Raw genomic sequence first — 18456 nt, forward strand, 5'->3', positions numbered from 1 at the left:
CCACCTAGTATATCTGCACTAGCACTTAATTGTGGCAAAAGTAGATATGTCAACTCGACTCTCGTAGAAAACGAAATAGAAAGATGAATGATCCAGTCGATTCTTTTGGTTATGTAACATTGTCTCATTGATATAGAAACAGAAAAAAAGGATGACAGAAATTTTTTAACACACATGCGCCAATATTCCATGAAAAGAAAGGTCAGATAGCAAAGAAGAGTTGACATATCCTCCAAAAGCGCATCTAAACCCCAAACTCTAATCAAACAACAACAATTATCTTCCTCTACTTGCGACCACCACGGCTAACCTTAGGGAACTCAACAGGAACACGCAATCTCGCAACACGACGAGCATGAGCCTCAGCCTTGCCACCCTTAATATTCCACTTAGCAAACTCTGTCTCACGAGGCCGATCAATACGACAGCCCAACTCGCGGAAATACTGCTGAATAGTATTCGAATCCAAACGCAGATCATCACGCAGATCGGAGGGGTCGGTAGCAAGCTCATTAGGCGCATTTCCACCAAGCGAGCTAGATCCACCATCGCGCGCAGGCTGGGGCGGGATATGCAACGACAAAGCACAGATAGTCGTGTGCAAGAGGGTAAGATCGTTCTTCGAGACGAAGCCACCACTCGGCGCGAATCGGCGGCGGACAGCGTCGATGACCGACTCTGGGAGCAGATCGGTCGATGCAGAGTCCGTGGCTGCAGTAGCGGTGGCACCGGCTGCGCCGGCCCTGGTGCTTGAACCTGTGGTGCTGGAGAGCAGGCGGCGGAGATCCTCGCGGGGAGGAAGACGCTTGCTGCCTGGGCCGCCGCCCTTGGCGTTTGCGCCCATGCCCTTGAGGGAACGGCCGAATTCGATGAGGAGCTGGATGAAGCGCAGGACTTGGAGGTGGGTTGTGTTGTCTGAGTTGACGACTGGGCCGACCCGGCTTGAGACGAAGCGCGAGACGGTTGTCACGCCTAGCCCGGCTTCGACTTGGGATTTCCATTCTTCGACGCCGTTTAGGGCGCGGAGGGTTGACGGCCCGCCTGGGACGAGTGTGTCGATTGTGTAGACATCTGATGGGTGCGAGACGTTCAGGTTTGGTGTTGGGAGGGGCTTGGCTGCTTGCACTTCGGCTTGCACGGCGTTCATCTTTGCTAGGCCTGATGCTGTGTCTGCGGGCAGGGTTGAGATGAGGGCTGCGCCGGATTCGGGGACAGAGCCTGTTGGGGCGTTGGAGAGCTGGGCATTCTCGGCCATGGATTGTACGGCCTTGCGCGATTGTTTTGTGCCGAAGGTGTTGGTTAGGGCTGTGCGTTGGGCGCGCATGGTGTTCTGGGTTGGTTGTTAGTTTTGTAAGATCTGGGAGAACTGCGAGTATGAGGCGTACCATCTCTTCATCCGAATCTTCCTCTTCATTCTTTCTGCTGCGGACTGCTCCGCGGAGAGTTGCCCGGCGCACCTCGACAACTTTCCATGTCTTGTTTTCCGGGTCCACGATTGCGACGTAGTGCTTCAGCTGGGAGTCTGTGTCGTCTCCTGTGCCTTCACGGCCGACAAAGTCCAGCTTGGCATGATCTCCAGACTGCAGTAGCAACTCCGAGGAGACAATGCCCGAGTTCCGGGACGCCGCCGCAGATTTGGAGGCAGTGGAGCGGTTTTTGATATATGGGTTCCAACGGAGGGATTGAGCGCTCTGAAGGCCTGGAGTATCGGCTATAATGCACAAAAACTGTTAGGTCGGACTTGAAGTATCACGGAAAAGGTTTGCACTCACCAATTACCGGCGCCAATTCGGTCTTATCTTCGACAACGCTGGCAGCCAGCGGGGGAAGCAATTGAAGGCTGGACCTTTTGTTTGGGCGCTCATTTTCAGAGGAGCGCTTGCGCTTGGTATCTGTCTTATTTGACGGCATTATGGCCTGAAGATTGGAGAGAGACCCGACGAGATCTTAGCTCTTGAAGTTCGAGAATCGGCTCTAGCGCGGTGAAATAAAATGTCCTGGACTAGTCTGGCAGAAAAATTTACAGACCCGCTCGGCGGTGAGATACTCCACGCACAAACGAATATTGACGTACTTGGGCAGCTCGAGTCCATACAAACATCGTGCATACGAATAGATGTTTACATTTTATACTTGAAGCGTAGTACTCATGAAGTCATGGATTCATCTGCAGGAGCTAAATCTAGACCTCCGAGCTATTCCAGTTATTTTGGTTTAATAAACTTCCGGAAAAACCTTTCCATAACTCCGACCACCTCGTAAGAATAGTCGTCGCATGTAAAATTGACCAGTAACCCCAGTGCCGTGCTCAAAGACCGATGCGATGCACCAGTCCTCCAACATCCACCTGAACACATGAGCCTCTCCGAGTGATAACCATGCCTAACATCAAATACCGACGTTGAATGAATCCGAGGTGTTGGAAAATAGTAGGGACTGTTGTGTAAACAGCGGACTCCGTCGATGATTTGCGATTTCTTCTGAAGTGATGGGTCGGAAATCTTGCCCGGGCAGGCAACTCGATAAGCGAAAGGCGTGTCACGAGAAACGAAAGTCGTCACATCGTGTCGTCAATGATCGTGTTCAGCGTTCAAACATGAGCTCCGGCATGGAGAGCTGAGATGGAAGGGGCGAGTAGTTTATTTGCTGATAAATTGGTTAGCTTGTGAGCATTCGGGACGGACTCGCGCGAAGCTATCGCAGTGGGTGGCGACTCACGATCTGGCGCGCATCTTTCTTCTCTTGCGCTTGAGACGACGGACGCGCTTCTTTCTCCACTTATCTCTCATCTTCGTTCTGCTGACTGGTTAGTAAATTTCAATGGCATCAGCTTTGGAATGGTAACCCACGATTTGCGAGGATGAAATGGGGATAGTAGAAAGAAAGATGGAGAGTGGCGGCCCGAGACGCATTTACGTATGGTGCGGCTGACTCAGCCGCTCTCGCTTAGACCCCACACGTGATCCCAAGCTTCCATCAGTGACGACACCTGACCATGCCAAATTAGGAAATTCGGTAGGGTTTAGCTCCATTTATTACTCCAGTTATTATTTCGTTCAGGACGAACTATTTGCAAAGTGATTTATGAGAATTATTGCTTGTGTTGCTCTAGGGCAATGACGTTGAAAGAGGTGCCTCGAGGGCGTTATCATTATTTATATGTATTAAGTACCTCCCATCAAATCACAGCAATTCCAAGCTTGGGTATAGCGGATCGTACGTTCAAGATATCAATACAGCAAATATTTCATCACTCATGGTGCAATAATGCAAAAGGGTCCAAGAATCCACATATCTGGGATATTCAACAAGTAGCAAAACAAACATCCAACGAGTATCGCTCAGTATGCGTAGCGGTAGGTAGGAGCCAAATCACCGAGGTACTCCTCCTCTTCCTCGCCAATCGAAGCAACATCAACTGGAGCACGATCACGCTTCTTGTTCTCCCACATAATCGCAATGAGATAGGCAACACAAGCTGCGACAGAGAAGCAGACGAAGGAGAGAGAAATGATGTAACCGGTTCGATAGTCGGTCTTACCATTCTTCTCCACGAAAGACCATGTCGCAATGATACCACCGATGTTGCCGAAGCCAATCTGCCAAGCAGTTCCCACGCTGCGTCTGTGATGACCACCTAAATTCATAGCGAACCAACATACGATGACAGGCATGGCGCTGTAGCAGCCGCTGGTGACGAGGAAGAGAGCACCATACTGGGCATCTGTTTGAGCTTTGCTGGTGATTGTAAGAAGCATTGCAAATCCGGCAATTGCAATGGCCATTGGTATCATCGTGAATGCGAATCGCTGATGCATTCTATCGGAGAAGAATGCGATGATCATTGAGACACCGAAGGAGACAGCCCAAGGAGGGATGGAGTAGAGCTGAGTTTTGATAGCTGCGAGAGGATGTTAGTGGGAGAGCGTTTCGCGTAGGTGAGGAATCTTACAATCGTATCCGTAAGACTTAATGATAGTAGGAGCGAAGTAGGCGTAACCTGTGACGAGATGTAAGTGGTTGTTCGAAAGGAAGTCGTAATTGTTTTGTACTTACTGTAGGCAGGGACGATCAGACCGAAGTACATCAAGCCTCCGATGAAGATCTTGTCTTTGGCAAAGTTAGCACCTGCACCAAACCAAAAAGGATCCAGCTTGACTTACAGTCCTTGAAAACGCCCAGAACCTCCTTCTTGCCCATGCGAACATGATGAGCAGCCTTACCCACATCCTTGGCCAACTTGGCGCGCATGAAGGTGCGCTCTTCCTCGTTGAGCCACTTCACATCCTCGGGGAAATCGGCGATGAAGAAGAACAAGATCAGAGCAACAACACTGGTCAAAACGCCCTCAATGATGAAGACCCATCGCCAGCCACCGTAGCCACGAATACCGTCCATCTTTCCGATTCCACTGGCAAGAAGACCACCGAAAGCACCAGCCAGACTGGTGGAGCTGAAGAAGAAACTGAAACGCTTCTGGGCTTCTGAGCGCTTGTACCACATGCCCATCAGGTAAAAACCTGCGAGTCCGTTAAATCTGGGGCCAACAGGTTGAATGTTCCGGTGTGAAACTTACATCCAGGGAACATGCCCGTCTCGAAGACTCCCAAGAAGAACCGGGTGGCCATCAATCCACTCCAGTTACTGACCAAACCCTGGAAGACCAGAACCAGACCAAACATGAACATGCAAGCCGATACTAGAGAAATTATTAAATGACCGACCTCTGCAACAAGGATTCATTATTCAAGCACTTACACCAGACATGAGGCTTGAGCTTCTTTAGCAGCATATTCGACGGCACCTCGAAAATAATGTATGGGACGAAAAAGATCGTGAGCGCACTGTTGTACTTCGTTCCCTCGGTGATATTCAAATCCTCCTTAAGACCGAGAATAGCAGCATTACTGATATTAACACTGTGCAACGAACCAAAAGTCAGAATCGCGCGCAAAATATAATGAGCTTGCACAAAGCCGAAAAAACATACCGATCCAAGAACGCAAGCAGGTACAGAATACACAGACAGGGCAGAATATGCCAATCAACCTTGGCCATCAGTCTACGCTCAGTCGTCGACGTAAGAGGAGGGAGTTCGTTGTCATGCTGAGAGCTAGATTGGCTCTCGCCATTATCAATAGGCTCTTTCAGATCTGCGCAGGGCGGGGGAAAGCCCGAGTCGTCAGCACGAGCTGTGAGCGGGAACGCGCCGGCGCGGAAATGGCCCGAAGGAGCAGAAAAGACAAAATCCGGGGTATTTGGCGCATCGCGCCTAGAACGTACCTGTGTCACCCATTGTGAGCGATCGCGCCTGCGTGGAACGCACTATGGGTCGAATCGATCGGCAGGGTTGGGAGCGAGAAGATTCAAGAAGGAAAAGAGAAGATGTTTCGTGGGCCGGGGTTCTGAGGTGCAGATCACCGACGCAGGGATGGGATTACCCGAGGCTATTTGGGCCAATACAACGCAGGGTTGGGATGCAGATGTAGAAAATTGCAGACTGGGGCGCGAGGAATGAGGAAATTGAATAGAAAGAAGAAAAAGAATTAGAAAGCCAGATATGAAGGAGAAAAGGGATTGAGTCACCGTAAGTCGCAAAGCTGTAGATCCACCCAGGGCCCGATCTCGGCCAGTAGTGCGACTATGATTTTTTATGCGTTCAGCTGCATTTTCTATTTCGCTTTTTTTTTATTGATCTGCAGTCAGCTAGATGATCTGTCTGGAATTGATTGTCCTACTGCAGCTTCTAATCTTTGCTATCTCTGAATAGCTCTATTCTACCCCATGGCTATAACTTGGGGGTCGCGCGAACCCTCGGCTTCCCCGCAAAAACAACAAAGAGGAAAGGCGGCTCCGGTTCGGCCAATGACTAAATAGCCATCCGTCAGCCTTGGCTTTGCGCGGGGTGTTGCATTTATTTGCAAGCCACTTCGATATGTGATAGAAAATTCTCCTATTCTCACCGTGGCAATTTGGATGACGAGCTATTGCAGGCGTGGACCCTGCACAGACCATGAACTCTGCAGATCGGGAGCCCACCCGGTCCACTGTTCAAGCGAAAGTGAGATCTTCTGCTCGGGGATGGATCTTTGCCTGGACGACTATTCGATCGAGATTGTGAAAACTCTATACGCTACGTGCCCGGATATTCTTCGGGTGAATGATTGGTTCCTGAATGATCAATTTCTCCCCGATCGTGGTTGATCGAGCATGTGGAGACTATCTCGGTGGAACCTCCGAATTTTGAGACTTTAAGCTGTATATCGGTCGTTCACCGGCCCACGCTAATGCCACTGTGGACACCGTCATCTTTACCAACTATTGAAGAGTGGAAGAAATTTTCGAAAGGTTCTGTAAATGGATACGATTAAATGAGCCAAGTCATGAAATTATGTCTACCAGTAACACCGTGTGCCACGATGCTCATAGCTCCAGCATCTGCAATCGGATATTATCCTTTGTGGAGGAGGTTGTATATCATGCAATGCAACAACCGAGAGATTAACACCCAGCATTTCAAAAGCCTGAGCAAAAGACAAGCCTTCTATACACTCGTCCGCCAAAATCTGTTCAGGCGAGCGGAAATATTCCATATTCTCAGCATAACCTCGCATTTCGCATGTCAACCATCTAAATTTCGGGAGCTGTCCCGTAGAAATAGCGTGATAAATCCCAGTCAGAGGAAAGCTAGGCCCACAGCAGCGAAACGTCAGAAGCTCTAGACTTGGAGGCAACAATTCCCCCCAGCGCCACGAGTCAACCTTGTTTGCAGGTTTGCATTCACCCCCTTTATCTCCAACCAGCATCCTTGGTGTAATAGCCAGACTTTGAAGGACCGTAAATGGACTGAGATCAATTTCTTCGCTCCAGTCATGGTATAGATCCAAATCAAGGATCTGGAGGGAAGAAGTGTGGTTCTTGAGGACGTCAATGTATTTGCCTCGGTCACTCCCGCATCTGAATCCGTATTTTGACTCGCTAGGCTCTCCTTTGAGTGTGAAGCATTTCAATGCCCGTGGATATCGCAACATCAATTCTAGCTCTTGGCTTGAGATATTGCAGTTCAGCAGCTCTAGTTCCTCTAGGTTTGTTGACCGGAGTGTGGGAGGATGGATATGTTGGTATTCCCATTTGGCTGATACTGCAGCCCCCGTGATGCTGATCGTTGTGAGATTGGGGTGATAGAAGAGAGCCTCGTACGGAGTCAGAGTCCATTCATAGTCGCGGTGGTAGTCGAAGCCAAGGTTTACTATTGTTGTCAGCACTACTCACAGGGCCTGGCCCAGGTGCCACTTTAGGTGGGATGCCTTGCTTACTGTGACGAAGTGCAGGAAGAACTTCATGTGGCCGACAAATAATACTGATTTTTTGAGCTTTCGAGCGGCTGAAGAAGTCGGTTCGTAATGCCAACGACTCCAAATTGATGAACCGGGTAATAGTTGAATCAAAATCTTCTGAGCAATTTTCGTCCTCGTTCTCGTCCGTGCCATGGGAATGAATTTGTAGTTCACGCACCAGAAGTGCTAATTCACAACGCTGGGAAATTGTCCATGAGAATTGTTTGGCGCTCTCATATCCGACTAAGTTGATAGATTTATACAGATTAGGTGTGATGAACGAATGAAGACCACGACACACAAGGCCAAGAAGGCTGAGGTCAGCTGCGGATGAACAAGCTTCATCAATGACAATTTCGAGAATCTCTGCGGGTAATGATAAAAGACGAGAACTAGAAGAATCCATCTGCAGGGTCAACTGATCATGGGGCGCTAGGCCAGGTTTGCTGTTCGGGCCTTGTTTCGAGAGGGATGGGTAGAACGTTGGAAAAGAGACCGCCGCTAATGAGCGGAGGCGTCCACCCTCCATGGCTAAATCAAGCGTCTGGTGTAGAGTGGAAGAAGTTAGTGTGGAGGCAGCGTTTGATTTTAAGGCAGCAAACGCCCATGAGGCGCCTCTTATGCACACCGTTTGTTGTGTGGCCCCTATAAGGTTTGTCTTTGAGTGGGAAACAACTATTTTGACATAGGCGGTATCGAAATGGATACACGATACCATCCTCAATTTACTAATTTAGATAAAATTAAATGAGACCTCTACATGCATGCACATTCACCTCTTGGCAGATGAGCTGTAAGTACTCCTGAATCCTAGTCGCGATATAGGTACCGCTGCCTCAAAACCCCGCGTGTTTGCTTTTTCTTTCTTTCTTTCTTTCTTTCTTTCTTTCTTTCTTTAAAGGGGGATAAGGCCTATTGCCCCAAATATCAACCTGTGCAGAAAGATCAGTAGAGTCATTATTAAAACCTAGTAAACTGTCGCTTTTTCTATGGTCTAGTAAGCTTGCGTCCTGAACTTTTGATAAATGTACCTGTAGAGTGGTAAATGGCACATGATCGGAGGAGACTTAAACAGAAAAGCGGGTCCTTGCGCAGTCAAACGCGTAGACAAACATCCTTCTGGTGTGAGGCTCTTTGTACTCCACAACTTTAACGAAGCGGTTGGAGCTTTTTACAAATAAGTATAAATGATATCTCAATTCCAAATCCAAGACTAGGCCTGACCAGCTTAGTCTCCTCCCTCCACCCCCAAAACATGTGTGGCTTACCAAAGAAGGCAAATACAAAGCTTGCTCTAAAGTAAGAATAAGAGAGATGGAAATTAGGTTCCAAACACCGAACATTCTTTTTTGTTCTCTCCAGCCAGAGAGATTCTTGGATCAATGCTTTCTAAAACTGTAGCCAGCCGATGCGTGAACCATGCATTATTACAAATATTCAAAGCCCCAATCTATTCCACGGCAATAACTTCCATCTGCACATCCCTATTCTCCATCTTAGAGACCATAACAGTAGTTCGCGGCGGAGCAAAAGGCAGCTTCCGTTTATAAACCGCCTCAAAATCCGAAACGCCCTGATAACAGTCCCTGAAATAAACCTACTTAAGAGTTTAGTACAAAACAACCCGGAAACCCCGTTCAATAATCTCATGTGAGCCATACCGTTGTCTTAACAATCCTGTCAAGACTAGATCCGGCAGCCTTAAGGATAACCTCTATATTATAGAAGATCCGCTCAGCATTAGAAGAGGGCGACCCAATAGCAAGACCAACACGAGGCGCAGCCGCAACCTGGCCAGCTACATATATTGTGCCGTTGGCCTTGAATGCCTGGGACTATTCAATGATTGGTTAGAAATGCACCGGGTCAGCTGGTGGAGGAGATCCCGCTTACAGAGCGGCTAGGTGCTGCAGGTGATGAATAGTTTAGCCACAGATCGCATCAATTAATGAAAGGTGGGTACTTTGGGGGAAGGGACAACACTCACGAGATGGGGCTGCGGATGTTCGTATGCACTCGATCGCTGTTGCTCTGCGGGGAATGGTGTGGTAATCCGGTGGTGGGTGTTCTGGATGTTCCTGTTCGTCCGACATGATGAGGCTGAACAAAAGCAAAGCGAATGCTGTTCCGTGGTATTTGAGTCTATTGCTTTAGTTTATTATGTGGCTGATCAAGGGGGGAAAACCTTGATATTTTGCACGGTCCTTGGATATATGAGAGGGCGGAGTGGGCCTATCAGGGTGTTGTATAGAGCCACGGGGGGCAGTGCACTAGACTTGTTTTGTCATGCATGAAATCACACTAGTTTAGATCGTGTCGTATTTCGGTGAATCTTTGTTCCATTTTCTTATTTAAATATGAGTAATATTTATTGAATGTGAATGTTGTAGCTTGTTTAATTGAATGCCAAAACCCGACGCTCAAGGGCCCGAAGTTGCGCTCAAAATCCGGCTGTTCACTTCATCCATATCGGAATTCCGGCAACATGGTCGGTGACCAAGCATCTGAAGTCATCCGAGCGATAATAAATAGTGAAATCATCGTTAGGTGAGTTGCCTCTGCTCAGCTTCTCTCCACATTGCCAGAAGAAGTCTGCGCCAATCCCTTTGGTGTCAAGCGCGGTTCATTACCATTGGCATTCGATGCTACATTTTTTTGGAAGCCATTCCATATTCTTCCATAAGGCACAGCTTGTACGCTGCTGCGCAGGCTTTGCCATGAGCCGTGATCCAACCATTTCCGAAGGAATTGGCAACACCCCTTGTAGAATTGATATTAGCATAGAACAAGTCAGTGGCAGAATGAAGGGCGAAAAAGGTTAGGAATCCTGGGAAACATGTAAGTCAAAGGGTACAGATGGAAAGTTCCAAAATCAATGGTGTCTTATCTTGAAATTCTTAGCAAAGTCAAGACCCTCGGCATGTGTAGGGGTAGCTTCCGCCTGAGCCAGTATCTAGACCGAAACCCTCTGTACATTATGCCAGTGACCGAATATTTATTGTTAGTGTTGCAGCTACTTACCGTCTCCGATAGCCACCATGTGCTGTGCATCGATTGATTTAATGGATGCACTGGTGGATGCAGCCCACCAATTATAGAAATTCGAGGTGTCACAACCATTGCAACAAGGCTCATTCGCCAATTACCAAGTAAAAGATAGCCGACAACTGACTATATCTCGAGACAACAGCTTTGATATATTTGCGGTAGGTCTTCTGAATTACTGAATTGGTATACCAGTCCCCACTATTACCAACAAAAGCAGTGGTATAGGCATCGATGCCGCCATAGTCAGATCAGTTGTTAACAAAGTTGATGATCAGTTTGATTCCCCTTTTTTTAAGCCGCCGCGACAATATAGTCTAGACGCTGCAGTCCATCAGATCCAGTGTTGATGGCCGCAGTTCCATTTTGGAGTAGCTGGAAATACACCTTTCCTGGCGCAGGCTTGGTGTTCACATCGTTAAACCCCAAGACACGGAGGGTGCAGATACAAGAGTGCTGCAGATGATCGAGAACAAGATCGATATCGGCGTTGTTGAAGTTTTCTGATCCGATAACTGTTGGCTCCAGAAAATTAGTCTCTTTGGCCGCCAATCGTGAATTTTAGACCGTTTCTACCGGCAAAGGTACCATAGGTGGTGTTCCGACGATAGTTTGCACGGGCTGGCCATGTGACTAACAGTACTTCGAGTCATGGATTCCTTGGGCATTGCGTAGTCCCCACTGCGCGTTTCACTCAATTTGTTATGCGGGACTCCAACGTGGTGGTTGACAGTGCCCTAGCTATATGCTGCGACCTGGGCAATCTGTCAACCGAGGAGATCAGAAGACTAGAGGAACGCATTTTGATATTTGATATCGGCTTGTCATAACTTCGAAAATGCCATGCTTCGTCGTGATTTTATATAACCAATTGAGTGAACTGTCAATCACAAGGATACGTCTTTGAAGCTCCTTGACCATTGTGGACACGAGAGTCTCATGTATATCACACTTTTGCTACTGAAATGATGCAGGGTGGATCGAAATCAATTTCACCACTTGCGCACAGAGATTCTTTCTTGAGCCCTTTCCCCAAACACGCTATTTACCCTTTACGGTTATTCTGCCCCTGAACCCCTGTCTTGGCAGTATTTTATTACACTCGTAAATAACAGTGTCGGAGTAGCATTTGTATTTGATCCGTAAGGGTTTAAGAGGTTATAGAATTTCGATCTAGCAAACAAGCCAAGAAGAAGGATGCCTGCTTCTTTCTTCAAAGACGTGGCAGGGCCTCTAATCCCTATTCTACCAATCACTTGTGTCAGAACCCCTGTTCATGCGTGCCTGATTCTGTCCAACATGCGCATTGCGACGCGTCACATTGAAAATGATCGTCTCTTATGAAAACAATCGGCAATCAATTGTGTGTGGTCGCCCTTAGATGACGCATAATATTACCACTTCGGAGCACGAACTGTTTCCTGGTATAATCATTAGCGGGGAAGTGTCCATATCATAGATGGTAGAGGCTCCAACTTCAATACCTGCTTTACTTCATGTCGCTTGCTCATAGTTGTTTTATCGCTTCCACTTCAATCTCAATTCTCATTGCTGGAAATGCTAGCTGGGGCACAGCAATAGCCGTCCAAATAGGTCGATGACCCGGGATACGCTCTTTGAGCTTTTTGACAATCAGATGAAATGAAGCGCCGATATCAACATGGTAGCTGCGGATCGAATAGACGTCTTCCCAGCCGCGAAGACCCGAGGCTTGTAGCACCCTGTCGACGTTCTGGAAAGCAAGCTCTACTTGGCTAGGAATATCGTCGGCATTCAGAGCGCCGGACTGCTCCCAACCTCCTTGCCCAGAACATTTAACAATGTTCCCTAGCACAACTGCTTGAGAATAATGGCATAGGTCGCTATGTTTCTGACCAGCGCCCTGTTCGTTGATATAAGTCAGAGAAGACATTATAATCGCGAGGCGGAATTGTTCCTAGTGGAGGACAAGCACAAAGGTTGATTAAACGAGAGAATATCGAAAACTGAGATTGTTAAAAATCGCTAGCAGCCCACGACTGAATTACTCATATACTATAGCGGAGCTCCACTTATGGAGGTTTTTGGAGGTGCTTGGAGGTGCTTGGAGGTAGTTCTCCACTGTCTCCACTTGCGTCTTCGTTAAGTTTGCGGCGATGACGAAATTAGTCTCAATTCAATATTGAACTTGAGACAAAAATTCACAATCACCTCCATTAAATCGACTTTGCTTTTTCCATCTCCAGTGATCTTCTCCAAGACTAGCAACGAAAGGTTCACTGGGTTTCAATGTGAGATTCAAACCATCTTAGAACGACGTAGTACGAAGTGCTCGAAAGGGACAGCATGAGTACTTCACTGAGCATCGCTGCGAAAAACTTAAATGGCAAGCAAAGTCGACAACGAGCGACCCAGGTCCTGCGAAATGCCAGCTTTCTCTGCAAGAATATTACAAGTAACCTATCGGTACTTTTTCCCACGTGACAACTTTCAATACGATCCAGTATTTAAAACCGAGACAAGTTCAAACTGGAATAGCGTGTCTCAGAATAGGGATCGGCAAATAATCTGTGTGTGCAAGTGGCGAAACTGATTTCGATTCTCCCTGTATGATCTGGCCAATTAAACTTGATGTTGATGCAAGGGATTGAAGAATATTAAAAGGCCCACTAGGTTTTCCTCAAGCATATAGGGCGAGGCGGAACAGACCATTCGAGGCAAGGAACAGGGGCGTGGGGCGGAAACTACTTGGTGAAGCCTGATTTACTGACTTACTGGTGTAAATAGGTGGAAAGTGCAATGCCAAAAACCCCCGGATACCAGATCTCAATGTATCATACTGCGGCCATTTCATGATCGACAGGATAAGGATAGCTGCCAAGAGATACTTTCAGGGCAATATATTTAGATCAGCTCGATAAATGCCATTCATCTGGAACAGTAACTTTTAAAGTAACACTAGGAAACTCATAGATGAGCCTACGAACCACGAAATCATTCTGCCTCGGTTCCCATCTTATTCACCATTCTTTTGTGCTGAGATTGAATACGACGAGATTCTGTAAGAAGTCCTTGGTTTGTGAGTTTGAGGTTCACCAAGTATTCGGCTGTTGCCTGTCACGCTAATGTACATGGTTCTCCGGGATTCTCCCACCCGATTTAGTAAGTTGGTGGAGTCGTGTAGATCGGGATCGGGACATGTCAGGCTCAGGCGGTCCATCTTTTAAGACCTTTGAAGGGTCTGGCCCCTATTGACTTCAAGTACACAGTGGCGCAACAAAAGTATTTGAACTCTAGTACTTCGGGGCAGGACCCACTTTTTAATACTGCCAGCAGAAACCTCGAAAATTTAATCAATTTAATAGCTAGTATGCCACCCGTTATACTTAATAACATCTAATAACATCAGCTACCCCGTGAAGAAATATCTTGTTGAAAAACAGTTTCATGATTAATATGATGAAACAGCGTAGGTAAGACGTGCTAATCGAGCTCTTCGATCGTACGTGAAGAAACGCCACCTCTTTAAGATAGGGAATCCCCGGATAGTGAAGTAAGGCGTAATTAGACTTTCGCAGAACCCAACCTAAACCGGACCCAACCCGGGCTGGTTTGGGTTTTGAGTTGAACCCCTGAACCCGGGTTGGGTCTTGCGTCGAGACCTTCGACTCAAATTGGGTTTTGCGGAAGTTCTAGACCTAATTGACGCGGAAGACCCGAAAAAGCGTCCCAAGATATCTGCTTAATTTGCTTCCCTCGCGCCGGAACAATTCAAACTTAAAACCCTTTTTTCGAATGCTAAAAAAGCTGGTCCCTGGGACGTTGACACATGGGAAATCTTAGTCCCATGAGGGTCACGTGGGATCCACTTCCATGGCACTAAATTCCAGAGCGTATTGCCAAGACTAACCGTTTACCTATTTCGGTAGTCCCATGTGAGATGGGACTAGCTTTCTAAAATTTCCCATGGACATGGGACCAGATTTTGGCTAGTCCCATAGGAAATGTCAAACTCTACTCGGACATGTTAAGGTAAATTTTTTGACGCTAGCCAATTCCACGTTCAATCGTACATTCGCCAGACCAATAGACGCGGGCCCAATCCTCCGACGTAAAATACTGATATTGAAGAGCCCAGCGTAGACGTTTCTTAGCGTGTAAAGGTGTCAAAGACAGAAACTGGATCTTCCTCTATTTTCGAAGGGCTATTTTCTGAGTTAGATGCCAAATCGACATTCGGTGGACCTTGCGAAATCAACCTCTCCGAGTAGATCCTTGATTAGAACTGACTGGTTTTCTTGTATGGTATCGTGGATATAGCCTTGATCCACTTCTATAAACTTCCTAGGGGTGCGTAAGCGTGGAAGGATCTCATGGTTTTGAAGTATTGCTTCTTGGGTAAGCCTATATTGAATAGTAGAGCGTGGAATGTCGGGAAAGCACTGCTTCCTGATAGTTGTAGCACCTCAGCCGTTTGTAGCACATAATTCGCAGATCTTACCTCTTTTTCCGCATATAGGAGGCATTGTTATAGAGAGAGACACGCGTTAACATTATGGCGTACATACTGGCGCATTGAAAACGCGGGTTTGTGTATACTAATAAAGTAGGCGGTATGAAAAGCGGCCGGGGTCCCGAAGTACTCGGGGTCAAATACTTTTGTTACGTCATTGTACAAGGTATTTATCGACTTCTTTCTCTTCTTTGATCTAGCTTAGAAGTCAAGCAAGTCCTTCCAGCTCGTTTACAACTTTCTGCCTTGGGCTAGAATAGAAGTATTCTCTAATGTTCATGCAATTTAGAACCAGAACAGAATCCCCAGTACTTACCGAAATCCCGATTTGACCCTGTTCGAAAGGCACCGAGGAATTGTGTTCAAAGACCCATGTTGGACAAATTTTTTGTGAATGTTGTAAATGCACAAGACACTGTTGAAATGAGATCTACAGTAATGTCCCTTGGAATGCATAGTTAGGTGTACGCAGGGTCTGATAGGTGGATGTTCCGCCTTCTCACTACTAAAAACGGGTAAGTTGCCAAGGGATTTTCTCTCGTGTCCATAACCGACACGGAATGGCTTGGCTGAATCGGGAATAGTGAAAAAGCCAAAAGTGAACATCACAATCGGTAACTTTAAGTGTTCCAATGTTCCTTTGGTGACATTTCACTTTCCGATTTCCTCAGAAAACCATGTGACATTTCGCCACGTCGGCTGCGTTGTGGCTTGTGCATGCATAGGACACATCTTGCCACTACAGGCGAGAGTTGGATCTTCCTACATTGCCAAGAGCCCCGTTTGGCTTTAATTCCACGTACACCACCTACAAGACCTCTGAGCCTTCTCAGAATAAATATTTATCGTTGGAAGCACCGCCTAATCGGCTCGAATGGTGGTCGAATTTCTTGATCATATTTTTTCTTTTAGGGCTGACTTTCATCTTAGAATATCTTCGGTAGCGCCCAGTGTGATATCGATCGTCATGTTTCTCTCCTTTGAGGCTCAGCCAGAGGATGGCGAACAGGGTGTGCGTAACCCAAAACATGCAAAGCGCGGCGAGAGACTCGGCCAGCGACAGTCGATGGTACGCGCCTGTAACTCCTGTCGTCGGCGCAAGATCAGATGCACTGGGGAGAAACCTTGTGAATCATGTCGATGGTACAAAACACCAGAGCTGTGTTGCTATCCGGAACGCCGGCAGTGGTCAAGGTAAGGCAAACTCGTTATATGCAGGACACGAAAAAAAAGTCCTCTCCCCGCGGAAGTTGAAAAATACAAACTGAAGACAATAGCCACTCGGACAAATCGCCAACATCACCAAGCAATTATCGAGTCGCACTGAGACGGCTCATTCCAAACACAGCCCCAGCCCCCGAAAACATCGTCGATTTACCCAGAGAGCAAAATTTAAATTTGGTGAACACAAACGGATCTCAAGATGCACAGCACCAGGAATCACCAACCGCTGCCGCGTCAATTCAAACACACAACTCCGCATTGTCTATATCAGAACCAACTCTAGAATCCCTGCATTCCATGCCAGAGGAACTACTCGACCAAGACCAGTGTCCTAGCCGATCTGAATCACTTGAGAATATCTCAGACGATGTCAACGCATTATCCCTGACCTCCCGACAGCCTGCCTCGTATTTGGGTATCTCATCTATCCAAGCTGCTATGAAAGTTATCGCATGGCTCCATCCACAGTTCAGGTCATCCATATCCCGCGTCTTACCCAAGTACCAAAAAAGTCAGGCACTTAATTCGGTCCCGTCTATTGCTACACCATCCAGCTTTCCTCCCACAGAAATGGAAATGCTAGATGCGTACTTCGCCGACTTCCACCCGCTCGCACCACTCTTAGATCAAAAGAACTTTCGCGCCACTTACCTGACTGGAAACCGGAAAGACAATCGATGGCTAGCCTTGCTCAACATAGTCCTAGCGTTGGGGAGTATCGCAGCCTCGGGCTCAGATAGTCACAAACACGAGGAATATTTTGAGCGCTCGATGAATCTCCTGAATCTGGCTACACTCGGGACTCCTACCATGGAGACTGTTCAGACTCTAGGTCTCATTGGAGGCTGGTACTGTCATTATACAAGCCAGCCAAATCTCGGATACTCCCTGATGGGCGTGTCACTGCGCATGGCGGTCACCTTAGGGATACAACGAGAGCCTTTCGATGGCCATTTGGTACTGGACCCTGTCAAAGCTGCCTACCATGAATTTAAACGTCGTGTATGGTGGTCACTTTGCTGTATGGAGACATGGGGTCATGAGACCCTCGGGCGACCATGCATGGACTTTTTTGCTCCAAGCATCACTGTCTCCCAGCCTCGGCTGCTTGATGAGGTTCGTTTCAATCGCGCTCCCATTTTTCCAAATCCCCTTTGCCCGGATTGAGTACCACAATGGAGCTTGTAAATAACACCTTGCAGGAAAATTACCTCCAAATACTCCCCTTGATCGAAAATGTCGGTTTCGTGAAGATTGCCTCGAGAATACAAGAATCGTTAGCTGGCCTGCCAACAATCACTCACGCAGAGACAATCGATCTGGACTCGCAGCTTCTTTCATGGTGGAACAACTTGCCCCTAGCTCTGAAAGATTATGAGCCTTGTTCTGAGTCACTACACACCGCGCGGACTGTAATGCGTTGGCGCTTTAATAATCAACGCATGCTACTATATCGTCCAAAGCTACTAAGCTACGCGATGCGACGAGTCCCTTTCATGAGTATCCGAGAGGATGAGCGTCATGCCATTCTCAAGTGCCGTGAGATCGCGGAACTTAGCATTCAAGATATTTCCATGGCGGCAAGGTTGAATCAAATGATTGGCTGGAACGGTGTCTGGTTGTTATTCCAGGCAACCATGATCCCACTCATCTATTTATCTACCCGATCAACAAATGACGATGCCGTCGCCAAATTTGAAGCCTGCAAAACACAGGTTGAGACGGCTATAATAACGCTTGACCGTTTGAAGCCGTATGGACACACGGCAGAGCGTACTTTGGAGGTTGTTTCGGCAATTCTCGAAGTTTGTCTGCAGGGGACTGAGGTGGAATCTCTTGATAGAGCTGCGGAAAGTTTTGAACCTCAAAATGTTTCTCATTTCAATGAGTTCAATTGCTATCCACCGGCATCTGCAGATCGAGTTTGGACTTGGGCTGTTACATCTTTCGAAAACTTGCCAACTGACTCGATGTGGGAATATCTAAGTTGGGGTGCTCAAGATATGTGGCCTGGGGTTACCGATGTTGGTTTTGACAATCCAGCAATGTCTTTTTTTCAATCCACCGAGGGACATATTTGAGCCCGCAGCATCCTTAAGAATGACATGTTTATTCTCGAGCCCCGACATCACATGATATCCCCTAAATGTATATATTCTTTGATAAGCAGTGAAGTCCCTGTTCTCTGACTTGATTTCTTTGATTTGTATCGGTCGAGACGTTTCATTTCCTCCCTAAAGTCTTATGACCAAAATTCCCATAAGGATAATAAGAAGTGCGAAAATTCAGCCACCGACAGCGTATCTACAGATAATAACCATGAACTTCTACCAGCATTTAAGAACATGGCCTGGAACA

General features: G+C 47.2%; 8 protein-coding genes across 8 annotated transcripts; 1 reads left to right on the forward strand and 7 right to left on the reverse strand.

Annotated features, from left to right (window-relative positions):
- Positions 1-286: 286 nt before the first annotated feature.
- Positions 287-1911, reverse strand: N7508_001966 (DNA-directed RNA polymerase I subunit RPA49; the record flags this gene model as incomplete). The annotated part of the gene is made up of 3 exons (XM_058460032.1): positions 287-1330; positions 1386-1711; positions 1773-1911. 3 exons carry the CDS (start codon positions 1909-1911, stop codon positions 287-289), a joined length of 1509 nt encoding a protein of 502 aa, XP_058323564.1.
- A 728-nt stretch (positions 1912-2639) lies between these two features.
- On the reverse strand, positions 2640-3032 carry N7508_001967 (uncharacterized protein; the record flags this gene model as incomplete). The annotated part of the gene is made up of 4 exons (XM_058460033.1): positions 2640-2646; positions 2719-2796; positions 2850-2927; positions 2995-3032. 4 exons carry the CDS (start codon positions 3030-3032, stop codon positions 2640-2642), a joined length of 201 nt encoding a protein of 66 aa, XP_058323565.1.
- A 309-nt stretch (positions 3033-3341) lies between these two features.
- On the reverse strand, positions 3342-5296 carry N7508_001968 (putative MFS transporter; the record flags this gene model as incomplete). Its single annotated transcript, XM_058460034.1, has 8 exons — positions 3342-3901; positions 3953-4000; positions 4057-4110; positions 4164-4520; positions 4577-4699; positions 4759-4919; positions 4991-5192; positions 5284-5296. The coding sequence occupies 8 exons, from the start codon at positions 5294-5296 to the stop codon at positions 3342-3344; spliced, it is 1518 nt and encodes a 505-aa protein (XP_058323566.1).
- A 1334-nt stretch (positions 5297-6630) lies between these two features.
- On the reverse strand, positions 6631-7866 carry N7508_001969 (uncharacterized protein; the record flags this gene model as incomplete). The annotated part of the gene is made up of 3 exons (XM_058460035.1): positions 6631-6687; positions 6801-7249; positions 7317-7866. The coding sequence occupies 3 exons, from the start codon at positions 7864-7866 to the stop codon at positions 6631-6633; spliced, it is 1056 nt and encodes a 351-aa protein (XP_058323567.1).
- A 921-nt stretch (positions 7867-8787) lies between these two features.
- Positions 8788-9430, reverse strand: N7508_001970 (uncharacterized protein; the record flags this gene model as incomplete). The annotated part of the gene is made up of 4 exons (XM_058460036.1): positions 8788-8934; positions 8999-9172; positions 9231-9244; positions 9325-9430. The coding sequence occupies 4 exons, from the start codon at positions 9428-9430 to the stop codon at positions 8788-8790; spliced, it is 441 nt and encodes a 146-aa protein (XP_058323568.1).
- Positions 9431-10676: 1246 nt separating this feature from the next.
- N7508_001971 (uncharacterized protein) lies at positions 10677-11050 on the reverse strand (the record flags this gene model as incomplete). Its single annotated transcript, XM_058460037.1, has 2 exons — positions 10677-10904; positions 11021-11050. The coding sequence occupies 2 exons, from the start codon at positions 11048-11050 to the stop codon at positions 10677-10679; spliced, it is 258 nt and encodes an 85-aa protein (XP_058323569.1).
- Positions 11051-11889: 839 nt separating this feature from the next.
- On the reverse strand, positions 11890-12294 carry N7508_001972 (uncharacterized protein; the record flags this gene model as incomplete). Its single annotated transcript, XM_058460038.1, has 1 exon — positions 11890-12294. The coding sequence occupies one exon, from the start codon at positions 12292-12294 to the stop codon at positions 11890-11892; it is 405 nt and encodes a 134-aa protein (XP_058323570.1).
- A 3547-nt stretch (positions 12295-15841) lies between these two features.
- N7508_001973 (uncharacterized protein) lies at positions 15842-18179 on the forward strand (the record flags this gene model as incomplete). Its single annotated transcript, XM_058460039.1, has 3 exons — positions 15842-16068; positions 16152-17214; positions 17301-18179. The coding sequence occupies 3 exons, from the start codon at positions 15842-15844 to the stop codon at positions 18177-18179; spliced, it is 2169 nt and encodes a 722-aa protein (XP_058323571.1).
- Between the last annotated feature and the right edge of the window lie 277 nt (positions 18180-18456).

The sequence above is a fragment of the Penicillium antarcticum genome (assembly GCF_028974205.1).
Source record: "Penicillium antarcticum strain IBT 31339 chromosome Unknown utg000002l_segment0_segment0, whole genome shotgun sequence".
Classification (NCBI taxonomy): Eukaryota; Fungi; Ascomycota; class Eurotiomycetes; order Eurotiales; family Aspergillaceae; genus Penicillium; species Penicillium antarcticum.